Raw genomic sequence first — 24,684 nt, 5'->3', positions numbered from 1 at the left:
AAGACTTGACAAAATTGTTATTTGTCCCTTGGGAATGTATGCGTTGTGCAAGTCAAAAAAAGAAGTCTTAACACCTCCCTCAAAAGCCTCATTATCTTAATTTTGAAATCTAAATTAAAATTTCACGAGTCTCATAACAGTTTTGTTTTGTTTGGGACAAAGGATCAAACTTGCCGCTTTTAAATATGTGGTCATTGTCTTGCAAATGACCAATGACAACTCATTACCATCAACGGGCCAATCAGAAAAGAGAGCTCTGTTTGGGGTCCGGGATCGAACCGGGCCGGGGATCGGGAACGAGTAATTTTTACTAGTGACAACAATCAGAATGATTTGACGTCGATCGAAGTGTACTAAGTTGAGTTCCGGAATTTTCTCAAGATTAGTTGTTCTTACTCTTAGAAAGTTCAGTTCAAGAAGCCTCATAGGTCATTTAAGAAGATTTGTGGGCGACCAAGTGTGTATTGCTGATTCATGGGAGTCCAATTTTTGCGGTCAAGGTGAGTGAGTGAAGTGCCTGCAGTGGTCGAACTAATGGTCGTATAATTTCGGACTGCTAACAAATCGAATAGGCCCTGGAGCTTTATACAAGGAACTTCAGCAATGTTAAGAACCTTAAGTAGTTTTCTGCAAACCATAGCGATGTTGTCTCAATCAATTTTTTTTTTTCAAGAAAATGTTCTTGTTTTTGGTGTTGACTCTGGCCTTCCTTTTCCGATCAAATTTCGTCATTTCCTACCGAAAAGACGTGCACACGGGAAAAAATTTTCAACTTTTCTCCGCAACAACTTTCAAACCGGAATCAATAAAATTTCAGTGTACTTATTACTTTCGTATCTGGACTGTGAGAAATTTAGCTGATTTAAAATCGGGCTTGACATCTTCGTGCTTGGTAAAATATTTCATCTTGGGAAACCGAACGGGTCGGTTCGTGACAACATTGACAAGCGCATGAAGGTCATTCATGCTTGAGAATTCGTCACTTGAAAATATTGATCTACATTTGCTATAACCCACTTCTTCCTTTTCCTGTCATCTCATGACGCATGATTTTCTTCGGAACCAAACTGTGAATGATCGCGAAGTTTTGTTCTTTGGGCATTTTAGCTGACCTACTAGATACTGTAGACCTGTGTTTGTTTTAGCTACGGCCAGCGCTGTCGACCAACGCAGTGAGTTATATTTACAGTTGTCCCTTCTACTTCCCATTTTGATCAGTGATTTACCTTTCAGATAGAATGGTTTTGGTGTTGTTATACTTGCCGTATGCCTTAACGCCGAAAACTGGGGCTCCAAATTATTCGTTTGTTCCCGTGCGACTAGAAAAATCAAAGTGCTTTAAAAGCCATTGGCCCTTTCTGTAAATGAAATATCACCGAAAATTAGCAACCCTGATAACAGATTAATTATGCCAATAACGCTTTTGTTGTATTCTGTTTTTTCAGAAATGTTATTCGTGTATTTCTTCCAATATTAGTTTGACAGTAGCCTCACTTAACGTAATTGAGTGGACAAGCTATCCAACTGTTTTATTGAGTATGTTTCTTGAGCCTAAAATGCAATTACAGAAATATTTTTTATTAACTCTGCGTCGTATTTCCTAACTGCACGTTTTAATTATTCACAGTTCTCCCCGCCTCGTAACTGAATGTAATGAATTTGTGTTATTACAACCAGAATTACTCTATTTATTTCAACAAAAAAATTGCAGGTTACTTTCAGCTCTCATAAAGGACAGCTGTTATGGTTTCGATATGTGTACAGAAAACATTTTTAATTTTTTATGATTATGGCGAGTAAACATTTCTTACTTAGGTCTAATTATATTATAGATTCCACTGTCGATAAGAAGTATCTGTGCAGCATTTTTTTTTTATATCATTTAAAATTTACTCTCATTATAAAAATTTCATAATAGTAGTCAATTCATAGATCAATGTAGTATTAAATGACCCATGCAGAATCTCATATCATCAGATGCCTAAACACATCTCATGGTCTGTCTTACTGTCCTTTTATAGTCACATTGTTTACATATTCTCAAATAATACCCAGTCATTTATTATTAAAAAAATTTAAATACAGGTTCTAAGTATTCTTGCCTTTCAAAGTGATGGTGCCATTTTTAAGTTGTATGCTCTTAACGTTGCTAGAAAAAACTCTGACTGTCTTGAAACCCTAAGGCCATTTCTTTCTTCACCACTCAATAGCTAATGGGTTGTTAGGTATGTAAATGTGTTACGCTCTTTAACTTGTCATCCCTATTCATAAATCACATTATGATGTCCACCCCTTGGCATGCTATGTTATTTCATTAGATATGCTTTGCTAATGGCCTCTTGCTTTCAACTAAATTATTAAAGTTTTAAATCCATGATGAAGCACCATGGATACAGATGAAAGACCTAATATTGCAAATAATGTCGTAAAAATATTTACTGCTATTTTGTAGGAAAAGATCAATCAATCTAATCATTTATTTTCCCACTGACTCAAAACACAAAAAACAGTGTTTATGAACAAAGTAAATGTAGCTTTGAGAGTAAGACCAAAAACACTCTGTATGAGCTTTTGCAAGGTAGTCTCCCTTAGAGAACCTATTTAAGAGGGTGTGATGGTTTCTCCCTTTGATGTTGCCTCTGTTTTTAAGGACAAAATTTATTTATAGATGGAATTGTTTTCATCAAGGTCCAGCCTGCAAAGAAAGTAGTGTCCGATAGCCCAGGACTAGTGGATTTTGCTATCAGGCTAGTGAATTCTGTTCTTAACTTGCCTGATGGGCAAGTGAAGGTTTTTGAGGAGCTCAAATTACAGAACCAACTGTGTAATCAATCGTGCTTATCAAAAAGTCTTTGGGGCTAGTTGAAATGAATTTTGGGCTAGTAAATACTAACCACAGCTTGCTCGAATGACTAGCTGTAAAACTGACTTTCTTTGCACCCTAAGGGTCCAAAAAAATCCCGTCTGGTTGTCTGGGACAGGTAGATTTACCTACTGCACAAGTAGCATTTCATATATTAAGCAACGGCATAGGCAAGTCATCCATACATAATTAAAGCAAACATAACTCAAGCATGCAACTGCCTTGGGCAAACAAAATTTGAGGGCGCCATTGTCTGAAGGAACAAGCTAAAATTGACAGTACTTTTTAAGCCCTGTTTTATTTGACCTATTTACAGTTTAATACTAAATACAATAATGTATGTTTCTGCAAATAATCAGATGAGTGGTGTAGTATTTTTCAAGGTATTGGGTGATATCTTTAAACAAAATGCAGCTACAAAATATTACAAGACTCGGTAAATTATCTTCATCACTTCAAGCTGGCAGTTATATGCATTTTATTCCTTGTCAGTTAAACAAGTTACAAATTGTGCAGAGCTCATCTCTAACAGTTTTGTTTCAACACTGTTCAATATGATGAACGACCTGCTTCAACATTTAGTTGGTGTGCAGTTCTTTTTCACATTTTGTTGAACAACTGCCCTCACATGTCTTGAGCAGTTTCCACCGGTGCTGTACCATGAGTCACTAGCCCAGTTGGCCAGTGTGGGATTTCCCTCTCTGTCATGTTTTTTGGGCGTTGGAAAAACAATCAGAAAAATAGTAATAATATATCATGTTCCCCCAACTTACCTTCATGTCACTTTAGTTACTTCATACCTCGTACAATCTTGACAAGGTCTTAAAATTTAGTAGTTGTCTTGAAAAGTCCTTGAATTGTATTAAGGTCCTTGAAAAGTACTTGATTTCTTTTTTCCGTCTTGAAGAGTCCTTGAAATTCACTACATTGTCTACGCCAGCCATCATTTTGTGTAAAATAAGATTATTTTGCCTATGAAAATTTGGCTCATCCTCGGTATAAGAACCTGTAAAACTCACGGGGAACGTGTTTGTGAACAATAGTTCATTTCCGTTTCTTTGTTCAAAATGCTTTTCTGTACCTCAGACGCAATAAATAATTATTTTAAAGCAAAATAATGCTTTGTAAGGTTTTTCTGAAGATGTAAATAACACCAATGAACCATATTTGGCTGACACCTCAAATTCAGCTTTACTGGTCATGTGATGATCTTGTGTTTACATTTTTTGAAATCTTCATGTGAACTAAACTTTGTCTTGAAGTTACTGATGTCAATATGTTCTTTTTGCTTTTATTTCAGGTGAATTACAAGTAAAAGATTCAACATAACTCAGTCTAAGTACTCAGTGCCATGCCGTGTGTTTGACTGATGAGAAACTTACCTCACCTAGTGCTATTAGTAGAATTAGCATGCCAAAAGAGATGATAAATGGGTTACCCCTTGATTCTCTAGCACTCAAGAAAGTAACACGGCCCAAGCAAGTTATCCCAGTGAATCACAGTATTCCATCCGGCAATAAAGGAAAACATACGACGGATCCATTCATCAGTAACAGCATTTCAAGTCTCACGCAGAAGTCCGAAGGATTGCATGTTCTTGATAGTGCTGATGGAGTGGATGACATTGAAGGTTCTCCAATCATCAGGCGGAAAGATCGGCTAGTTCAGGAAATAGAAAACAGTCTGGCAGAAATTGAGGATCACTACTCGAGCACAGGTAAACTGGAGGAGGAAAAGTCAGTTGTTGAAATGGAAAGGAACTTGTTGTTGAAAGATATTGAGGAAACCATTGCAGAGATTCAGAATCATGTGGTTAATTCCTCTGAACTGGAACTTGAGAGAGGTGCCCTACAAGAGGAATGTGATGGACTACGAGGTCAAGTTGATCATTTAAAAGTGGTATTGGACAATCGAGTTGATGGAGTAAATGATGAAAAAACTGATTTAGTCATTGAAAAACAAATCTTAGACTTGAAAGCTGAGATTAATGCACTGACTTTAGAAAATGAAAAATTCAAAAGTAAAGGAAGAAGTGATGATGATGGAGATATTCCGTCTGACTTGATGAGTCGAGAGTTAGAGTTGTTGCATGACGAAAATGCAAACTTGCAAAAGTTGCTGCATATGGCTGAAGAATCGGAAGAGAACATGGCTAAGGAGTTTACGTCATGTCAGTCAAAGATAAGTGATGTACAAAAGCTAAGCGAAAGCTTAAAGAAGGAGAACAAAAAGCTAAAAGCTGAAAAGGAACAGCTTGAATTAGACAAAGAAGACTTGGAGGAAGAACTTGACAGCTTACAGAAACGTTTCAAAAAGAATCCTGATCAAAATGGAAATAGTTTGATGCTTCAGGTAAGAAGGTCCTTGGAGTGACCAACATCAATAATCTCCCAACAATATCCATGAATCATCAGGGGAAAGGGGTGTGAGAATTTATAAAATGATCAGCTAACAGCAAAGGAAAAATGCTTTGGTCTTTAATTAACTTATTCTATTAGGAAATGTATGGAGAACAGTCTGGGAAATTGTATGTGGATATAGGGGGCGGAAAGGGTCAATACACTATAAATACTGTTGACTCTCTTGAGAAACCATTCTTAACCCCTTCTTAGGGCTTATTCAAGAGATGTGGGCTGCCATTGCATAATTTTCATGATTCGAGAAAAAAATTAGTGCATCAGAACAATTTACATGTACAGCAATAGTCCATTCATTTACAGCCGATAATGAGGCTCAATTTGACCTTGTTTTGATACGACCCATCCTGCTTTATTATGATTTCCATAACAAAAAGAAAGAGGTTTGTATCAAAACAAGGTCAACCTTAGCCTCACATTCATACAAAGGCTAGGATGCTAAGCACACAACTGTAAAATGGTCTATTGGGACGTAAAAGAGTGATTGTCGCTAAAAAGTTGTGTACCATTACTCAAATGAAAGTTTTGAAAGTAAATTTAACAGTTGCTTGTTTGAACTAGATACAGTCAGTCTCAGGAGGATCATGGGCCCCGCTTTGACGAGTGTTCTTCATCGTCATTATTTTATTTTCCATGTTTCAATACAGTGCTTCAGGTTTTCTAAGAACAAATCCTTCTTTTAATCCCAAAAATCACCAAAGTCAAAATTGGACAAGATTTCCAAGTTTCACTCATTTGACTTAAAAGTTAGCATTGCGGTTGTACGATGTAAGCGGTTATTGATATTGTGGGGGTGTGTTCGAGCAACTCGCTCGCTACACGATGAGGTACCAGGAGTCTGATTTACATCTTCCCTTTATTCTTCCTAATCTTCCTACTCTTCAAACTCTTTTCTACTTTTCTACTCTTCTCTACTAACTTCTACTTACTAGTACAAGACTTAGTATAGTAGCGGTTTTAATAGCCAAGGCTAGACATGTTTGGGTTAGCTGACCGGGAGAGCTTCTATTGTAAATCTTATCGCTAACATTGCAACAGGTTTGCTATTGTTAGGGAACAGATTAGCCTACGCACAGCCGCAACTGATAAGCACAAAGAACGAAGGTCAGCTCTAACACCACAAACACGACCACTTGTAAAAAAAACTAACATCTGACAATGCCAAGCGAATAACATTCCTAATTATGGTAAAAAGTAACTTCGCGAGCTAAGCATGAATTCAAGTACAAGTAAAAACAAAAGATGAAAATAGGAAAACAGTACGTGGACAAAAACAAGACTTAATGAAACAAAAACTAAACTTAAAAGTTAAGATAGATCCGTCTTAAAAATAACTTTCAAAATACTTCACAACAATATAATGAATGTTGTTGTTGTTGTTGTTTTTTTTTTTTCAGGAATCAAAAGAGGAGTTAGCGAAAGCACAGAAGAAATGTTCACTTCTTGAGAAGGAGAATAATACACTAAATAAGAAGATTGATCAATTCGAGAAGGAAATACAACAACTTAAAGATCAGGGAGAGGAAAAGAATTCCGCTTCTAGTTCGATTCAAAAACCTACCGAAAACTCCCAACACTTGAAATCAGCACTTGAAAAATTGAACAAGGAAAATTCTTCACTCCACGAGTCTTTGGAAACGGCAGAAAAAGAGATAGAAACTTTGAAAAGTGAACTTAAGAAAGAGAAGGATGAAAAAGAAAAGGTTAAGGCCAGTACGAGCGACAATGGAAAAAAGAAGAAAAATAAGAAAGAAAAGGGAAAAGATGACGAGAACGAAAAAGATAACGAAGGTCAAGCCGCCGAAATGGAAGCTTATAAAAAAGAGATTTATAATTTGAAAAGTGAGTGCGAAGCACTTTCGGAAACCGTGGCGAGAACTGCAAATGAAAAGCGAAAGCTTACAACGGATGTTCAAGGACTCAATGAGGAAAAAAGCAAGCTTGAATCGAAAGTTAAGGAATTGGAGGAAACAGTCGAAGAGCTGTCAAGGGTGAAATCCGACAAAGAGGAATTGGAAGCAAATTACTCAAATCTGAGAGTTTTTCATGATGACCTTTCTCGCAAAGTTGAAATTGCCAATAAAAATATCAAAGAAAGAGACGAAATTATTCAGAGAGCTAGGAAGGAGAAAGACGCCGTCGAGAAGCGGTGTGAAGAATCGCAACGAACAGTGGACAAAGTACAAGAAGAATTGGAGGCTTCGAAGCAGGATTTAATATCCAAAAGTGATGAAATAAAATCGTTAAAAAGGAATTTTGAAGAAAAGCGAAAGGAGTTTTCAGCACTTAATGAGAATGAAAGGAAAGAGAAACAAAAGCTTCAAGTGGAAATTCGCGAACTGTCTGAAAAGTTGAGAGTTAAAGATGATGAAATGAACTCTGTTACACAGGCTAACACAGCAAAAGGATCTGAGCTTCAGAATTTGAGAAGAGCAGTTGACGAGATGCGGAAAGAACTCAAGCTGACAAAAGAAAGTCTTCGAGACGCAGAAGAAGCGAAAATGTTTGCTGAAAAGAAGGCTGAAAGGGCCGCGAAAGCGATGGAAGAGCTAGAAAAGTCAAATGCTGTTATAAACGACATGGCGATGGAAAAGTCTCTAGAACTTTCCCGTACCAAGAGAACGCTTGAGAAAAGAGTGGAAAAGTTGTCTAAAGAAAACACTGAAATACGAAAGAAATTTGGGCTAGAAGTGCCGGCAACATCCACTCGATCCCACTCGCCGCCTAGGTTATCACCTGTTACGGTTCAAATGCAGAAGATCCCAAGTCTTGATGTAAACCTCGAGCACCTGTCTCGGCCGTCGGAAACACGACGGAGTTTCGAAGCAAGACGAGGTGGCAGAGAGGATAGTCTTGATGTAAACCTCGAGCACCTGTCTCGGCCGTCGGAAACACGACGGAGTATCGACGCAAGAAGAGGTAGCAGAGAGGATAGTCTTGATGTAAACCGCGAGCACCTGTCTCGGCCGTCGGAAACACGACGGAGTATCGACGCAAGAAGAGGTAGCAGAGAGGATAGTCTTGATGTAAACCTCGAGCACCTGTCTCGGCCGTCGGAAACACGACGGAGTATCGACACAAAAAGAGGTAGCCGAGAGTATAGTCCTTCGTCTCGCATGATGGTGCCAAATGGGCCAACTTCTGACCAAAGACCAAGGCGATCCAGTTATGATAGCGATGCTACGCGCGATTACCAGAATCAAAATCATGTGTCGGAATATGTTAAGTCTCGGCGAAGCAAAGAGACGCAGAATGCGCCCGAATATAGAGTCAATGTTGTGGCGTCGGAAGTTGTCCCAAACCCACCCAAACAACTCACTGTCACCAGTTCTGTCGTCCATGTGGCGTCTGCAGTACGCGCAGATCAGAATCCAGCACAAGTTAAACATGATTCAGGCTATAGCCAGTGGAGAGAGCATGAGTGGGCTAATGAAGAAAGGAGAATTGAAGAACCGAAGCCGGAAGATAGAGAAAGGTAATGAAATAATGTATTAACCCTTTAAACCCTAAGATAAAAATTTGAATTCTCATTTGTTGCTCCTATTCATTTCCTACGGAAGTAGTGGGGAGAAGTTGATAAAATGTCAAGCAAATTCATCTTGAGTGATCATCTCCATAATTTCCATGACCACTCTGTTTTACAAAGCATTGATATTACAAGGAGAAATTTGATGCTAATCACTCTTAGGGCTTAAAGGGTTAAGAAATAGAAACGAACCGAGTGTGCGCTTAGTGCTGGCGGGTGTTTATTGCACTTGCCGACTAGAATCAGATTTAACTAAAACGGGGAACGGGGATCGGGGAACGAGCCCGGGAAACGGGAACATGTAATCCTTTCCTGTTCTCCGTGCTCGGTCCCCGTTCCTCGTTTTAGTAACATCAGAATCAGCTAACATGTCTGCATTTTTTTAGTGACACTTGAACGCAGACCGAGGGGCGGGGGATGTCCCCCAAATGGAGAGCTTGCTCGCAGGCTAAATACCTTTCTGAAAACTACCCAAAATGCAGAATGAGGTTATTAAAATATCGAGGGACTAATAACGAACCTTTTACATTTCAGACTGTCTGATAACACATCCAAGCAGGACAGCAGTGAAGCCGCGTTTCAAGTCATTGGCTATCGCAAACCGGGAGGAAAAGTTATTCATGAACATTGGGTGTGATGTCCGCGATAATGACAATGCCATACTTGTGATTCATTAACAAAATGCACGTCATTTTCATTTACGATTAGGTACCAAGTTTTCAGGTTTTCAAGCAGCCTCGTTCTCGGCGTAAGAGAGGCTCTGGAAACGAGGCTGCTTGGTTTTGTAAACACATTTCGCTTGGTTTAAATTAAAATACGATTTTGTAAGGTATCAGTTGAAAGTTCTTTTCAGTATCTATTACCTCAATGGCTTGTGTACAGCCGTCCCCTCCCCTCAGGAAAAAATCGAGAAAAGCCCTGAGGGGAGGTGACGGCTGTACACAGTACTATTTATTACCTGAATTTTCATACATCAGAAATGGTCTTTTTCAATGTTTCACCTTTGTTATCGAAAAGATTTTGGTAAAGTTGTATTTCCGTGCAAACTTTATTGCATACCAGAGTTTTCTAAATAAAAGCATTTGTATACACACTGTTTCCGAATATTCCTTTGAGTAGAAGAAGTATAGCTTATTTTTGTGTTATATATTCCTACTATATTTGAGCTGACACACCCATCGACAGTTAGTATACTACGTTGTTAATAGACTGCAAGCAGTTTGTTATTTTTCTTTTTAGTCACAATAGATTGCGAGATTTTGCTTTTTCTCTCGTCGCACTTGGCTCTGAGGAGAGAATGACGACCCTCGCGGTCTACGTTGGTAATTTATTACGAAACTGGGCCATTCTGGTTTTTTTCCCGTTTTCTGGTGGTATCTTCATACAAACGCGTTCTATTGTGAAGAAGTTTTGAAATATAGTTGAACTTCGTCAAACGGCCATACAATAAAAAGAAAAACTTGTCAATGTGCTTTCACGTCGTCCATTAAACGAGATTAAACGTCGAGCGAAGGCGATGCTTTAGGGGACGATTCGCATCGACGATTTTTAGCACATCAAAGGCTTCGCCACTCGTGCGCCTCGGTCTTGACAAAACCGTCATGCTACGCAGGCTATTGTTGCGATAATGTTGCCCTAAAATGGTCGTTTCAAATCGTCTGTAACATTACCCCAACGAAGTTTGGCTTCGTTGTCCGATGCAGTGAAAACTAAAAAGAAATGTACGAGTGTGTCGTGGAAGTAGCCCCCACCCCACCCCCTCACCAATAGCGGTTAGGGTATCATGTGAATTAGAGGATAAAAGACGGCCAAATGTAGTTGCTGGAAATATGTCGCAACTGTTAATCAGTAGGATGCCTAATGTGTGCAATTTCACGATTGTGAGTTTGTTAAAACAGGGTGTAAACCTGCGCGGAGTGTGCCCGCGCGCATGATCTTTATAAAAACACCCGCGCCATTTTCGTTGATTTCACATTAATTTATGCGTGATCATACATATTGTTAGCGTCCTGGGCCAAGATGCTGAAGGTTGATTTACCTTCATTACCTTGGATTATTATTTGGAGATAATGTTGGGCACTTCAATATTCTTAGCTCCAGTTTCATGTTTCCAGCGGAGAGAAATTTCTTATATTTCTTTTAACCATGGGGAAAGTTCAAGGCCTGTTAAAGTTCGAGCGGAAGCTGATTTGGCGCGCTCCGGGCTTTACAATGGAGAACGAAAACCGTAAGACTCTAAAACCTGAGAAATCACCGGAACTCAGCTACAGACTACAGACCATTCCGGCTTTGCATTGACAGCTAGCATACCTCTAGTAGTTATGTGACATTGTGGCTTTCACTTGAGGTACTTCTTATGTCCCTCCTCTCTATCAGTATCCTGTTCTGCGGTCCTTCTTGAAGTAAAGTAAAAATCTGCGACTAAGAACCCGCCTTTTCCCAAGTTACCCTAAATAGGTTCTTACATAAATGGTAAGAAGCACAAACTCAACTTTAGGCTATTCAGGTTCTTACTAGTCTCCACTCGCTTTTGGATGTCACGCAACGCTCCCCGGGTGATATCCGTGGGGTGCAAGTTAAAAAAAAACTATGGTTACGCCAGTCTGCCATTTTTCCCTTGTGGTTAAACCGCTTCTTATATCAAAGTTTTTGTTGGAGTCAGAGAGGATTAAAAAATCCCAGAATGATACGTTCATGCCGGTGACCTTGGGTTTCCGCTGCCCCCACTTTCGCCGCCCCCACCCTCTTTCTCGTAGGGTATCTTTCCCGCCCAACCGGATGAAAAGACAAGAAACAAGACCGGAACTAATTCTCAGTCCTCCGCGTTCATCGAAAAGTGCGATAAATCATGGCCGCTTTGTAAATGTTGATGAGGGTGCTGTGGAATTCTCGTTTGACAGGGAAGCTTGTGCAACATTTATTAAGTTGCCATGAAACGAAGCAAATCTGATGGTGCTATACTGCGACCTACAGATGAGAGAACCCCAATACTTTCTGTACAACGAAATCCTAATGCTTCTCCGGATAGAGTCAGTCTTGCATCCAGCCGCACTAGCAGCGTTTCGTTTTCAAAGTAAGTGATTTATTATTGCGTTACTTTGATTTGTACTGGTTTTCACTATCATTTTGTAGAGCCTTGAATTTAGGAAAGCATAAATAACAAAGATTATGTAGTGCACTGAGCCACAATCTGCTGATGCACATGAGCTGTCGTGATAAGATAATTATTAAAAAAGCTTTTTGTTTTTAGCGATTCAAGTTTAAGCTTAAACTGACTAAGCTTACATATTTTGGTTAACAATTACGAAAGCACCTCTTCAACACGACCAAGGGTGTCTTTAACTCTCTTTAGTTTGGAAGGTATATGAGTAGTATCAATAATTTCCTCGTCAGCGCAGACCTGTCGTTTCACTGAGACTAAAAATAAAATTCTAAACCGATTAGGGACATTCGCGCAGTCGCCTACTTCAAGACGGAAAAAAAGAACAGCCGGTCATTAGCCAGTTAAGTCTAGATCATTTAAATCAATTCAAATTACCTGTAAAATGAATTTAACTATATCTGTTCAGTTTGTTGAGAAGAACCTGCAATACTTTTAACCCAGTAATTTTTTGGCCATTCTCACGTAATAACGTAATGTGATATCCGGTCTACAAGTTCGCAACTTGCAAGGTGAGGCGAAAGCGGTGTACAGTGGGTTCGGCTCTGTCAAGCCCGCATAGACTACAGTCAAATGCAGATCACGAGGAAAGCTTGTAGGAATATAAATTTACGGAGAGATGCCCTTGTCCTTCTTGGGGGGCAAGAAAAGGATCTGCAAAATTACACTGACCAATACAAAATTTTATAATTCAATAAATTTTTTTGCTGTAATATTGGGTCCCAGGTTGTCCCACATAAAATGTTACTGTCTGTGATGTCTTTTAACAAAGTATTGGGTGTTTAATGAAAACTTAGACCTTTGGGTGTCTAAAAAATTCAGGCTTTGATGACAGATTTTGACCACAGATTTGATTGTGCTGGGTTGACTACTCCACAGTTTGACCAGAAAATGGATTCTGGCTTCAACACACATACATATGCATACAGTTAACTCTAGCCTTGCAGGCACCCTGCTATAACAGACGCCCCGATAATATAGACAGCAGCTAAATCTCAAGCAAAAATGAATTACAGATGTTTGACTGATATAAACTCTTGCTATGAGGGAGTCTCACTAATGAGGACACTAACTCAACATGTCTCCAAGACAATCCATCTATTTAACGTGAGAGGTCCCAACTTGGGTACAGAACACAAGTGTGGGCCCCTCAATTGATTGAACTGGTTTGCAAGATGGAGCGGATTCAGCATCGAGCTTCAAAATACATCCTCAATCTTCCATTTCATTGTCAACAATCATATAAGGATAGCTTGTGCAATTAAACCTGCTTTTCCTGACATAGTGGCATGAATATCTTGACGTGGTATTCCTCTTTAAGGCTGTAACTGGGCAAGTGGAAAATAATCCAACTGTCACTCCTCCGATAGGCGCTCCAACAAGAACTACTAGATACACTAGCAATTTGGATATCACTTTATTTTTAATCAGGTCCTGTAAAAGAACCTTTCAAAGATCGTTCTTTAACAGAACTGGTAGAATATGGAATGCTCTTGCTGCCGACCTTGGGCTATCTGTTGCTTGTTCTGATGACCCTGATGACCCTTGCTCTTTCAAATCTCTATGCCTTACCGTAACACTGCCCATAATTTAGCATTGAACATCACCTGTTGTTTTTAATAGATAGTATTGTAGTCTTTTACATTTTTTTAGTGATCTGTGTCTTGGGCCCGCAGTAATTGGCACTCGCTATTGCGGTGTCCCTGCCTGTACTCCTGTGAATATATTTTATATTTTTAGATTTTGTGGTGTCACTTATCTTATTGTTTGGCAAAAATAATAAAATAAAATAAAACTCAAGGTCCCTGCAGTGTCTGCTATCAAGGGAGTTAACTGTACACTATAGTTTGGAATTCATTCCTTTGTTATTACTATTATTTTTTATAGTTTACAAAATCAAGATGAGGTCACCAGAAAGAATGCAATGGATTCTAGGAGTGGGTCTGTCGTTACCGTTGGTGACGAGCAATTCAACGACATTCCCAAGAGGAAACCGTTTCATTATAACTCACTAAGAGATCAGTTGCAGACGTCACATGATCGAGACATGGCTGCGAAATATCACCGTTATAGATACATCTCCAAACTTTCAGGGCACAGTGTGGTAAGAAAGATAAATACTTCAATCTTTTCACTTGCATAATGGACTAATAACAAAATATACTAAAAACTGGAAAACACGTCGAAGCCGACAAACCACCCAAGTATGATGAAACTAGAAATAAAATATTAGGTACAACAAAGACATGCTCAAAACAAAAAATCTGAATTTTTTCGAGCATTTTTTGTTAAGTATATATGAAATAATTCATTTTGATGATCATTCTTCACTTTCATTTTTTTGTTGTACCTAATATATTAATTCATTTTTAATTAAAAAGACAGTAATTCCAAATGTGTTGTGCCTGAGAATACCCTTTTATTAGCTTGATCCTCAACCCCACCCCACTGGAAATTCACGGTGAGGTTTCTGCGGTATAGATATTATTGGAGCCACACAATTTTTATTTTGTAAGATATGGAAAAAAACAAATAGAACTACTTGAAAGTGCTGCTGAAGAGGTTTTATTTTTAATGAATATGGCCACTCACACAATATATGTTCCGGGCACGGACTGAATGTCGAAGTTTTGCAGAAATATTTTTTTCAAAAAAATATGATTGTCAAGAAAAAATTGTGATTGTCTGGAAATAAAGATCAAGTTGGTATGCCCGAAATTAACATATCTTTTAAATGAAAGTGAGATGAAAAGGAACAAAGGCAAAAAGGAAAACTATTGTGTAGTTACATTAACATGTATAAGACTTAATTTCAGATGACTTGAAGCAGATTTTGCAGGAGCATTGATCATGAATCCAGATTGTGGGGTTATGATTGATTTATGAAAAAGTAGAATTTTATATAGGTCTTCTTGTGTGTTTGCAACATTAGAGCGGTTTTCATTTGAGTGTCGAAAAGTAATTGGTTTTGCACTTTCTACACGATGCGATTGGCTTAAAAGATTCGCGCCACCTTTTCATCCAATCAGAAGTAAAACCAAAGCCAATTGTGACGCGCTCGCATGCATTTTCCCGCGCTTTGCGTCAGCCACATGTAATTACTTCGAGTTTTGATTGGTTCAATGTATTGTCTGTGTCCTATGTGATTGGCCAGAGTAATTACTTTGGTTTTGGTTTTACGACACTCAAACGAAAACCACTCTATTGTGTGTATTATTCATGTGCATAATCTTTTTGTTCTAGATTATTCCAAGTCACATGCTTCCTCCAAATTTATTCCTTATTTTTCCGAAGAAAACAGATGAGAAACAGAGCAGTCTTATTACAATGTAAGTAAAATTACTCATTTCAACTAATTTGCTCTCTATATGTGCAGGTAGGTTTCAACATTACTGAAAAACACAAAATATTAAATTCCAGACTTATTGGTGTGGTGCTAATAATTTTGAGGGTGGCACTCATTTTAAAGGAATGAAAACCCAGCAACATTTTAACAGTCAACTGCTCCTTTTTTCCATGTACATGTGGAAAAGAATGCATGTTGCTTGAATATGACAATTGTTTATGTGACTACAGTTGCCAAAATTATGTAACCTCAGGTAATGGATGATTTTTAAGAGCAATGTAAAACTGTGTCCCACATGGTTGTGGTTGTTATTACCATATTTTTTTCAAAGCAATGTAAACTATTATACAAATCAATAATTTTTTATTATTAGATCTGGGTTTTGTGATATCTGGAACAGTCATGTTTTTGGCTGTTAACCCTTACCTTGACCTATACATGGCTTATTCCATACATTACAAAAACCCCTATCCAATAGTTATTTATACAGTGTATATTTTATTTTTCAAACTGCAGTTTTTCTGTGTGGAATACAATGATGGGCACCTCATTATTAAGTATACCATGGGCAATTGAGCAGGTTTGTGAATTTTAACTCCTCATTTCTCTGCAGTTTGTACCATAGAGCGATGTAGCTATGATCTGAGTAGTTACGACTCTTGAGTATTTATCCCTAGATATCATCCTCGGAGACCCAGGGGCAGATAGTGGGGGCGAGGGAAAGACTAAATGGGCGGAAAAATATGGCACGAAGAAAAGTAAAGAACGTGGAGAAGAGCCCCTGGGGACAATGTCTTATCAGACCAGTTCCAAACTGTTGCAGTCGTTCTGGCTTCTTATAGGTGCCAGAAAACTTTTGTGTTTTTCTGCCCAATCAGAAGGCAGAACGGCGGCGACCGTTTGGAACTGGTCGGGTAAGACACTGTCCCCAGGGGCTCTTCTCACCGTTCTTTTCTTTGCTTTGTGCCATATTTTCCCGCCTGTTTAGACTTTCCCTCGCCCCCACTATCTGCCCCTGGGTCTCCGAGGATGCCCTAGATATATTAAATTGCGTTATTCCGAAAAATATCAACACTCCACCCATGGCAGGTTTTTAGGTTTGAACCTCCCCTCCCTCATACTTTCCTGCAAAACATTTTGGTGACCTGCTTTCCCTCACAATCTCCAGTGACCTTCCATGGGGTGTGCATGGATATTTTCAACAACAAATATTTTTCAAAGTTATTTATAACAATATTATCCAGTACCAAGGAAATTGAAACACATGCATATAATAGCACAATTAAACTAGCAACAATAATCTCTTTGTGCTATTACAGGCTGGCTTTGCTCTTGCATTAATTCTGATGGTATTGATGGCTGGATTATGTCTTTACAGTTGTTATTTGATCCTTAAAAGTGCTGAGGATTCAAGTAAGTACTGAATAAATTGCCCTGTTTTTTGGGGGGGAGCGGGTGTGTAAAATTTGATTACCACTCTGTGAAGTTAAAACACTTTGCATGGTGATTCCAGTTGAGAAAACATACCCCCACCCCTCCCCCTTGAAATCCTTTGAATCTTTAATCCTTTTAATCAGTATCTTTAACATTTGGTGTGTATATTGTGGTTCAATTTTATTCTTGGTTCAAATTTCATTTCCCATTTTTTCAAACTCTTTATCATACATTACCATACTAAAAACAAAGGTAAATAAAATTTAAACCAGAAATAAAATTGAACCATGACATGACACATTTACATGTTATATGTTATTTATTTATTTTGTAGTTTTTAAAACAGGTTTATAAACAAGAAAAGTGGCGTCTGCTTTGATGATTATTACATGAAGGTTGAACTTGAGCAAAGTAATATCTCTGGTCATTAAATACACCGTGTCATCCGTGGAGCCACAAAATGCGACAAAATGGCTCTTTCCCACCACTTTTATATAGTGTATACTTTTGACACTTTGCTTGGGGTAAATTTGTTGCTGTTTCCTTTTTGTTTGTAATTAAGGTCTGTTTCAGAGCACGGTGAGTGAATGTCTATGCAGTGATCAGGAGGACAGCTATTTTTTTTATGTAGGAGACTGGGCATTACTTAAAACTGATTTGGGCAAGTGCAATTTGAATGTCACTCACCCAGATGGTGGTTAGTGCTTCAAAATTCTAGTTTTCCTCAACCCTGAACCAAAGGGAACCCTTTAAGGTTTGAGGTTAAGGAAGTGTTATTAAACATCATTCACTTTTCTTTCAGTAAAACATGGTGAAATTTTAGAGTTTTCTGATATCTGTAAAAAGTACCTTGGTAAACCTGGCGAGCTTATTGCTGTGTTGTTTTCACTGGCTGCCAATGCTGGAGCTTGTATCGTCTTCTGGGTTCTAATGAGTAATTTCCTGTACAATTTTGGATACTACATTAATGGTGAGATAACTTTTTCCAATTATTTATAACGTACATGCACTGCTATTAGAAATGTGTCACAATTGAATTAAATACTGCAGCATGATCAGTTTTGCACACAACATAAAATATTTATTTATTACCAAATTCAAAAATTATGATGATCCTGACTTTGATGATGGCAAGAATGAAAATTTTGATAATGATTATGATGATGACGATGATGATTGCAGTATTACATTTGCCTCTTGTAGATTTCTCTTTGCATTCATAGTAAACCAGTATCCCTAATTCACTGTGCATTTAGGTTCTTACGTAATAATTTATTTTTCCAACAGCAGTCACATCAGATTGTAACAAAAAAATAATAATTTCTGCCAACTTTATTGTTTGTTTTACAGAGAGGCTTCATCATGCATATTCGATTCCTGTAGGAAACTTCTCCATGTTAAATACAACTGTGTCACCAAACAGTGCAGCTTCACAAGGTGATATTGTGCTCCTTTACATCCATATCGTCTGTATAATTGAGACATCCTTGACTGTTGTGATGTTATGTCTTACTGTTGGAGTCTGTTGTCAACATCCAGGGGTGTTACCACAGTCTTTTTGGCATTTAACTCCTGCAATGACAAATGATAAAAATTAGATCCAAAGATCAAGAAAACCCTGGAGCTCCTGGCTTTCCTAAATTAATTTCACCTTTTTGACAAAAACTGGAAAGTATTAAAGAGGAGTTATATTATAACTGAGAAAACTAAAAAGCAGAAGAAAACCATGACTGGCTTAAGTACATGTTCATGTATGAAATGAGTCATTAACCAAGGTCTTTAAAAAAACTGGTGAGATCATGCTAGCTGTGAAACCCATTTCTCAGTTCACGTGATCACATCATTGGGTGGTGACATTAAGCCGTTGTGCCGTCGTCAGTCTGGATAGGCGAGGTGTGATCAAAACATGGACTGAAGTGGCTGCAAGAGTGTGCCTTTACATGCTGATGTCCAATCGCACCTCTCTGGTTCCTCCGCAATTTAGCCATTGGCTGCAAGTGGGGAAAGTTTGCACGGCATATATATATTTTCTTGTGTTTTTCTTGAATTTAGGTTGACACTAAGGCCAGGGTGCTGGGGTTCCATAAAATATCTTGACACACCCACTGGAGAGTCATTGGAAATTCTGAGGGGAGGTGGATAAATGAAAGTATGAAGCTAAATCAGAATTTCCAGAGGGTTGTGGGTAGGGTGGGGTTCCAACCAGTATACCATTCAAGCAGGTAGTATAGATATTTTCCGGGTAAAAATATGACTGTGGTCTGAAAATTATATAATTTTGTCTGATTTTCAGTGCTTTGTCCTGCTGGCCATAGTTCAAACTCAACTGCAACTGATCAGTTAGTCAGGGCTAGCACCTCTAGCTTTTTCAAGTATTGGAGTCAACAGAAGAGTGTACCATTCTTTTTAATTGCCATCCTCTTACCACTATGCAGTGTAAAATCTCCAACATTTTTCACAAAGTTTAATTCTCTAGGTGAGTAACTGACGTGAGTGGTCTGTATTATTATTATTTAATGTTGAACTGGTAACAAGAATAATTTTTCTTCCCTACTGGCAGAGGCCTCTTTCCCTGGTATCTGCCCGCTGAATACCCGGGAAAAAAGACTTCTGCTAGCAGGGAACGAGATTTCCCCTTCTTTCTGTCTATTAGTGTAATCCTAGATAGTAAGCTCGGCGGTGATGGTGTTTAGCAAAAACTCTCAAAAGAAGGTTATTTTGTTTTCAAAATGACCACACTGGCTAGGCTGTTCTGACTTTTGCTAAGCAGCAGAAGACATTCCTTTAGGCTGCGTAGCTGGCAGGATTTGTGTGGGAGTGCTGTATTGTTTTGGCAGCAGAGCCCGAGAAGAGTGGTTACGAGTCAATTTGAAATCCCTTAGCTCTGCCGCCAAGAAAGTACCCCGGGCACAAGAATCCCGCCAGCAACGCAAGTTAACATTCCTTCTCTATATTCACTGTAACATTTCCTCTGTTATGATGCAGACACCTTGCTCAGTCCCTTTGGTGATGATATTAAAGAGGTTTTGCTGTAAAGCACAATTTAATATTATTTGTTCAACAAACATTTCGAAAACTCAGAGCAACAATTTCAAACTAATCCATTATTATTTCGTTCAAATGGCTCAGGCTTAATCAGCGTTGTAAAATGAAGTCAAGGTTCTTTAGAAAATTTGTAGAGGAAAGAGAAAAACATCAAGTATGCGGCAGCCAACTTGAGATAAAAATACATGTCTTTTGCGTGGCAGAACTTTCTGTAGCATTAGGTGTTGAAAAGGGGCTACCCCGCTTCCATTGGGGAGTCAGAAGAAAAGGGAAAGAAATTTAACCTTGAAGGTGTATCCAACTCCTTTATTTACCCACATTTGCATCAACTGAAGAAAAGTGTGAGGGAACCAAAATAGAATGAAATGTGATGGTTTTGGTGAGTAGCCAGCTCCTCTGTATCAACTAGACGGGAATTTTATCAGGTCGCCAGAGCTTCTGGAGAACCATGGAGGTTTGGATACATAACAGAAAGGTTGTTATGTATTCCCAGTAGGGTAGTCTGAATACATAATACAACAATAGATAATTATGTACTAAACAACCTCAATTAAACCAATCACTAAACAACCTTAATTTTTATGTCAGAGATGAAGCTCGAGTGATTTGAATAAAATATTTCATTAATTTGAAATAGTTGCTCTGAGTTTTGGAAATTGTTCGTTAAATGTCTTTGCCAGAGCAGATGAAAAACCTTGTTGGTAACAATGTTATTATAATCCATTATAATATTTTATTATTATGACATGGAGAATAACAAAAGGATTCTTCTTGTATTTCACCACCAGGTACTTTATCAGCAGCATATATTATAATATTCAGTATTACTAAAGCCAGCATATGGGGAATCCATATGGAGTTTAATGGTCAAGATCCATGTAAGATCATCATCATTTTTTTAAAGATTTTGAATAATTACAGTATATGTTGAATATCTAGCTGATTGTTTTGAAAAACGAACGTAGAGAAATTTGCAGTGAAAAGTGCTAAAAGATGGATATTTGTGTCCAAAGAGCAAGAAAATCTCACTAACAAAGGAAAGGGAAGGAAAAATGGAAAGAGCTAGGCGGAAGAAAGGAGTAGAGGGGAAAAAAACAATCGTTTTACTTTCAGGTTTCATATTGGCTTCTTTTGAGATGGCCAAAACAACTGCTTGACAGAAGAGGTCTATTTGGCGGTAACATTTTCAAAAATCCGGCTAGATATAAAGATGCATGTATTAAAAATATAATGATTGTAGTTACCAGTTGATGAGTCAACTTGAGGTTAGACTTGGCATTTTTATTACCACTTAGTTTCATACCGCACGGCATGTACGGCACTCCTCAGATTATTGATTATTAGATTATTAATGATTGTAGTTATATAATGTTTAATAGTAGTAATGATGAAGTTTTTTCTTAGTGTTCAAGGCAAGCTTCCCTGCTCTTACTGGAATTCTCACTCTGGCGTACTTTATTCATAATTGCATACTCTCCATAATGAGGAACCAAAAAAACCCAAAAAATAATGTGAGTAGTAAACAGTACTTTGAAGCGGGGGGCGGGGGGACGGATGGTTGGGGCTGGTAAGGGGTGTGAGAGAAAAAAAGTCATTGAGTGGGGAGGGATGGGGAAGGAAATGATCTGGGGAGCAATTTTCTGACGTTACTTTATTAGTTTTGTTCTGAGGGAAAAAGGCGACTCCTTGTGGCCCCCTCCTCAAAACCAAACAAAACAAGATTTATGACAGGAAAAGGTGTTATCCGAAAAATCAGCCGTCTCCTCCCCCTAGCTCGGGGGGGCTAGGAGGAGTAGTAAACAGTACTTTGAGGGGAGAATGGGTGGGGCTTGTATTAAAGGGGTGTGAGAGAAAAAAGTCAGTGAGTCAGGAGGGATGGGAAAGGAAATGATCTGGAGAGCAATTTTCTGATTCTACTTCATTGGTTTCGTTCGACTCCTTGTGACCCCCTCCTCAAAACCAAACAAAACAAGATTTATGACAAGACAAAGTGTAGTCTAAAATGTCAGCCGGTTCTCCTAGCCCGTGGGGGGGGGGGGGGGGGGGAGGGGTTGGGGCGTAGGTCTCTCTTCCCCGCACCCTCCACAGGTTAGCGGGTGGAGACCGGCTGACATTTCTGAATTGGTTATCAATTTCAAGATTTCAATATTATTGAAATTATTGAAAACGGTTCGCAAAATATCGTGATTTGTGGGTGTCTCGCCAATCAACTATTTGCTGATGCCGAGGTTAGAGACAAAATAATCTTTGTAACACTGACAAATCAGAGTAGTTTATTTATTTTGCTCATCCTTGTCAAATAATTGTTTATTTTTGTTATTGTCTGCAGATTTCACATTTTTAACTGAAGTATTAACTTTGTACATGTATTTGCATTTCTCTTGTTAGGCACGGGACCTCAGCATAGCTTACTTCCTCGTTGCTTTCACGTATATCCTTGTTGGTGTGCTGTTTTTCATTTCATTCCCGAGAGATAAATCTTGTATTCAACAGGTAATATTTTTATTTCAACTAACAGATTTGTTTGGAATAATGAAAATCTTACTTAGTAGAGGATACTAGATATGAAAGCCCGCATAAATCATGCAGTCGAACCCCGCTTAACGGACACCCGCTCAACAAAGACAAGTGATTATGGCGGACGGATTTCTTTGTCCCTGGGGATAGCATTGACAACCTTTAGATTTTTTCTTAATTCAAGCCATTCAATACGGACACCCTTAAATGTGTAGCCTGTTCACAGACCCTCCAATTTCTCTTCAAAATCCGTCGAGCGCGGGTGATAAAACTAAACCGCAGGGGATTTATTGACCGCCAGCGCAAGAGGGTAGTGGTGGTGTTTTCGAAAAGAACGAAAAGAAAAAGACGTATGTGTACAGGCTTGTAATGTGGACAGCGGACACTTTTTCCTTACCAAATCAACAGATTCTCGTACGTTGAAAATCAACCTCGCTTATGTTGGTGGACACTTCATTGTCAATTGTGTGCTGTAATTAGTTTTTCCTTTAGGAAGGTAAGAAACTTTCAGGGAACAGAATGACGAAGTTCCCAGCGAATGATAGGATGAATTGTAGAGGTCAATTTTAAACTATTTTGGTATCAAACGAGTTATGCAGAGAGCGCTTTTTGTTTAAGTAATTGGATGGATAAGCGACTTTTAAGTGGACTTGGTCCGCGGAAGGTCAGCTTTGTGAAGGTTAGAGACGAGATCAGTTTAATATTACAGTGTTAATGTCCTGTTTATTTATTTCTTTAGTATTTTGTTGAAATAAAAGGTGTCTTTTTGACGTACATAACATGACCTGCTTAAAAAGGGCACCTCTCTAATACGGAGACTTTCTATGTCCCCGTCAATGTGCGTATTTTTAACGGGCTTTGACTGTATCTCTTTCTCTTTCGATAGGTTCTTCTTGATAATCTTCCTGCTCCAGATGTGATGACCTTTGTAGCAAGGGTATTCCTTCTGTTTCAACTGACCACTGTCTTTCCTCTCGTTATGTATATCGTACGCGTGCAGTTCATGCTGTATTTTTTCAACAAAATCTATCCAAGGTGAGTCCTTAAGATTAGTGAGCTTGCTTGAGTAAAGGCGTTTATGAACGACGCACGTCAATCGGAAATGAGGCCTCTTCCTTTTTAATATGCCTTGACGCTACCAAATTCATTATGCTTTTCTGGGAAACTGCCCACCTACCCCTCCCCTAAGCCAACATTAACACTTACTTCTAACTTAGGGCAAAATGTTGGCTTAGGGTAGGGTAGGTGGGCAGTTTCCCCAAAACGAATAATGATCCCAAATGGATCCCGAAATTTGTATTGCTAAGTGTCTTACTGTCTCTTATCTTACTGTGACGATATGCTCGAAAAATTGGGCAAAAGCGTAGCCCACTTACGAATGTAAAAAGTCTTCGTTGACATGCGTAATTACTAAACGTGTTTAGTTTACTAAACGTTTTGCCAATTTACTTTTAAAGTTCTAAGTGTTTGAAAACTGAAACTGTTGTTACGGTCGTCATAACTATGGTCTGTAAGAGTCAATGGAAGCAGGGTCTTGGAAGGGTATTCCCGGGATGCGGGATTACACCAAAATACAGTGCGAGATTCAGCAAGAAACGTTTACGGGATAGGGGATTTGACTGCTACTCACCCAAATTTGGGCACCAGTGGGGATTGGGAATGAAAACGCTTTTCAGGATAGCGCGATGAAAGAAGTTCGGGATGCGGGATTCTCGTGAAAAAGGAGCGGAAATGCGAGACGAGGAGCCCCCTTTCCAGACCCTGTGGAAGACGATTTGGATTATTATGCGTTTCTGGGAAACTGCCCACCAACCCCTCTCCTAAGCCAACATTAACATTTACTCCTCACTTGGGGCAAAATGTTGGCTTAAGGGAGAGGTAGGTGGGCAGTTTCCCAGAAACGTATAATGATATGATTTTTGTCTGTTTACTAAGGTCATGGCGTATCCGAGGGAGTGGCCCACCCTCGGGTTGGACAATGTACCCTTAACTCATTGTAACATCATATTATCTTATGTCACTGTTGTTTTCTTCATAGCTTCCTTCATGTGTTTTTCCTGAACCTAGTACTTATCGGATCTTGCGTTCTCTGTGCTGTGTTTTATCCACATGTTGGGAACATTATCAGGTAATACAACTAGAAAGTCTTTGAGCTCTCTCGGAGCCATGATAGTGACCTTACGAAATTTAGAATCTTAAGGAACAAAAACAGCAACGAGAACGTCATTAAAGCAAGTGGACATTGAAGTTTTGCTCATAAAGATTCTTCTTTTTTCGACCATTGAAGTATTCACTTCTTCCAATAATCAACGCTTTCAAGCGACAGAATCCGTGTACCGACCCGTTTCGGAAAAGCTCGACATCTTTCACATTAAT

The 24,684-nt window shown here is 38.8% G+C and overlaps 2 protein-coding genes across 3 annotated transcripts in view; both read left to right on the top strand.

The window, feature by feature from the left end:
- Positions 1-323: 323 nt before the first annotated feature.
- LOC140921710 (uncharacterized) lies at positions 324-9,897 on the top strand. 2 transcript variants are annotated; one of them, XM_073371722.1, is made up of 4 exons: positions 324-500; positions 4,164-5,215; positions 6,678-8,755; positions 9,341-9,897. In XM_073371722.1, exons 2-4 carry the CDS (start codon positions 4,274-4,276, stop codon positions 9,441-9,443), a joined length of 3,123 nt encoding a protein of 1,040 aa, XP_073227823.1. In that variant the 5' UTR covers positions 324-500; positions 4,164-4,273; the 3' UTR covers positions 9,444-9,897. The 2 variants fall into 2 exon arrangements, with proteins under 2 accessions (XP_073227823.1, XP_073227822.1); XM_073371721.1 differs by lacking the exon at positions 324-500 and adding an exon at positions 952-1,172.
- Positions 9,898-11,642: 1,745 nt separating this feature from the next.
- The window catches only part of LOC140921711 (neutral amino acid transporter 9-like), a 15,656-nt gene continuing 2,614 nt past the window's right edge, over positions 11,643-24,684 (top strand). The window contains exons 1-13 of the mRNA XM_073371724.1: positions 11,643-11,879; positions 13,854-14,070; positions 15,210-15,295; positions 15,829-15,892; positions 16,632-16,725; positions 17,549-17,716; positions 18,097-18,183; positions 19,040-19,222; positions 20,580-20,669; positions 21,196-21,302; positions 22,180-22,284; positions 23,195-23,343; positions 24,347-24,436. Coding sequence (XP_073227825.1) covers positions 11,737-11,879; positions 13,854-14,070; positions 15,210-15,295; positions 15,829-15,892; positions 16,632-16,725; positions 17,549-17,716; positions 18,097-18,183; positions 19,040-19,222; positions 20,580-20,669; positions 21,196-21,302; positions 22,180-22,284; positions 23,195-23,343; positions 24,347-24,436 — 1,583 coding nt within the window. The 5' untranslated portion in view covers positions 11,643-11,736. The remainder of the gene's footprint in view (positions 11,880-13,853; positions 14,071-15,209; positions 15,296-15,828; positions 15,893-16,631; positions 16,726-17,548; positions 17,717-18,096; positions 18,184-19,039; positions 19,223-20,579; positions 20,670-21,195; positions 21,303-22,179; positions 22,285-23,194; positions 23,344-24,346; positions 24,437-24,684) is intronic.

The sequence above is a fragment of the Porites lutea genome, chromosome 12, assembly GCF_958299795.1.
Source record: "Porites lutea chromosome 12, jaPorLute2.1, whole genome shotgun sequence".
Classification (NCBI taxonomy): Eukaryota; Metazoa; Cnidaria; class Anthozoa; order Scleractinia; family Poritidae; genus Porites; species Porites lutea.
This window is presented reverse-complemented; position numbering and strand designations above follow the sequence as displayed.

Coding starts and splice junctions, on each gene's coding strand:
- LOC140921710 (XM_073371722.1), top strand. CDS start 4,274: ATGCCAAAAGAGATGATAAATGGGTTACCCCTTGATTCTCTAGCACTC. Junction 5,216..6,677: donor GAAATAGTTTGATGCTTCAG/GTAAGAAGGTCC, acceptor TTTTTTTTTCAG/GAATCAAAAGAGGAGTTAGC. Junction 8,756..9,340: donor AAGCCGGAAGATAGAGAAAG/GTAATGAAATAA, acceptor TTTACATTTCAG/ACTGTCTGATAACACATCCA.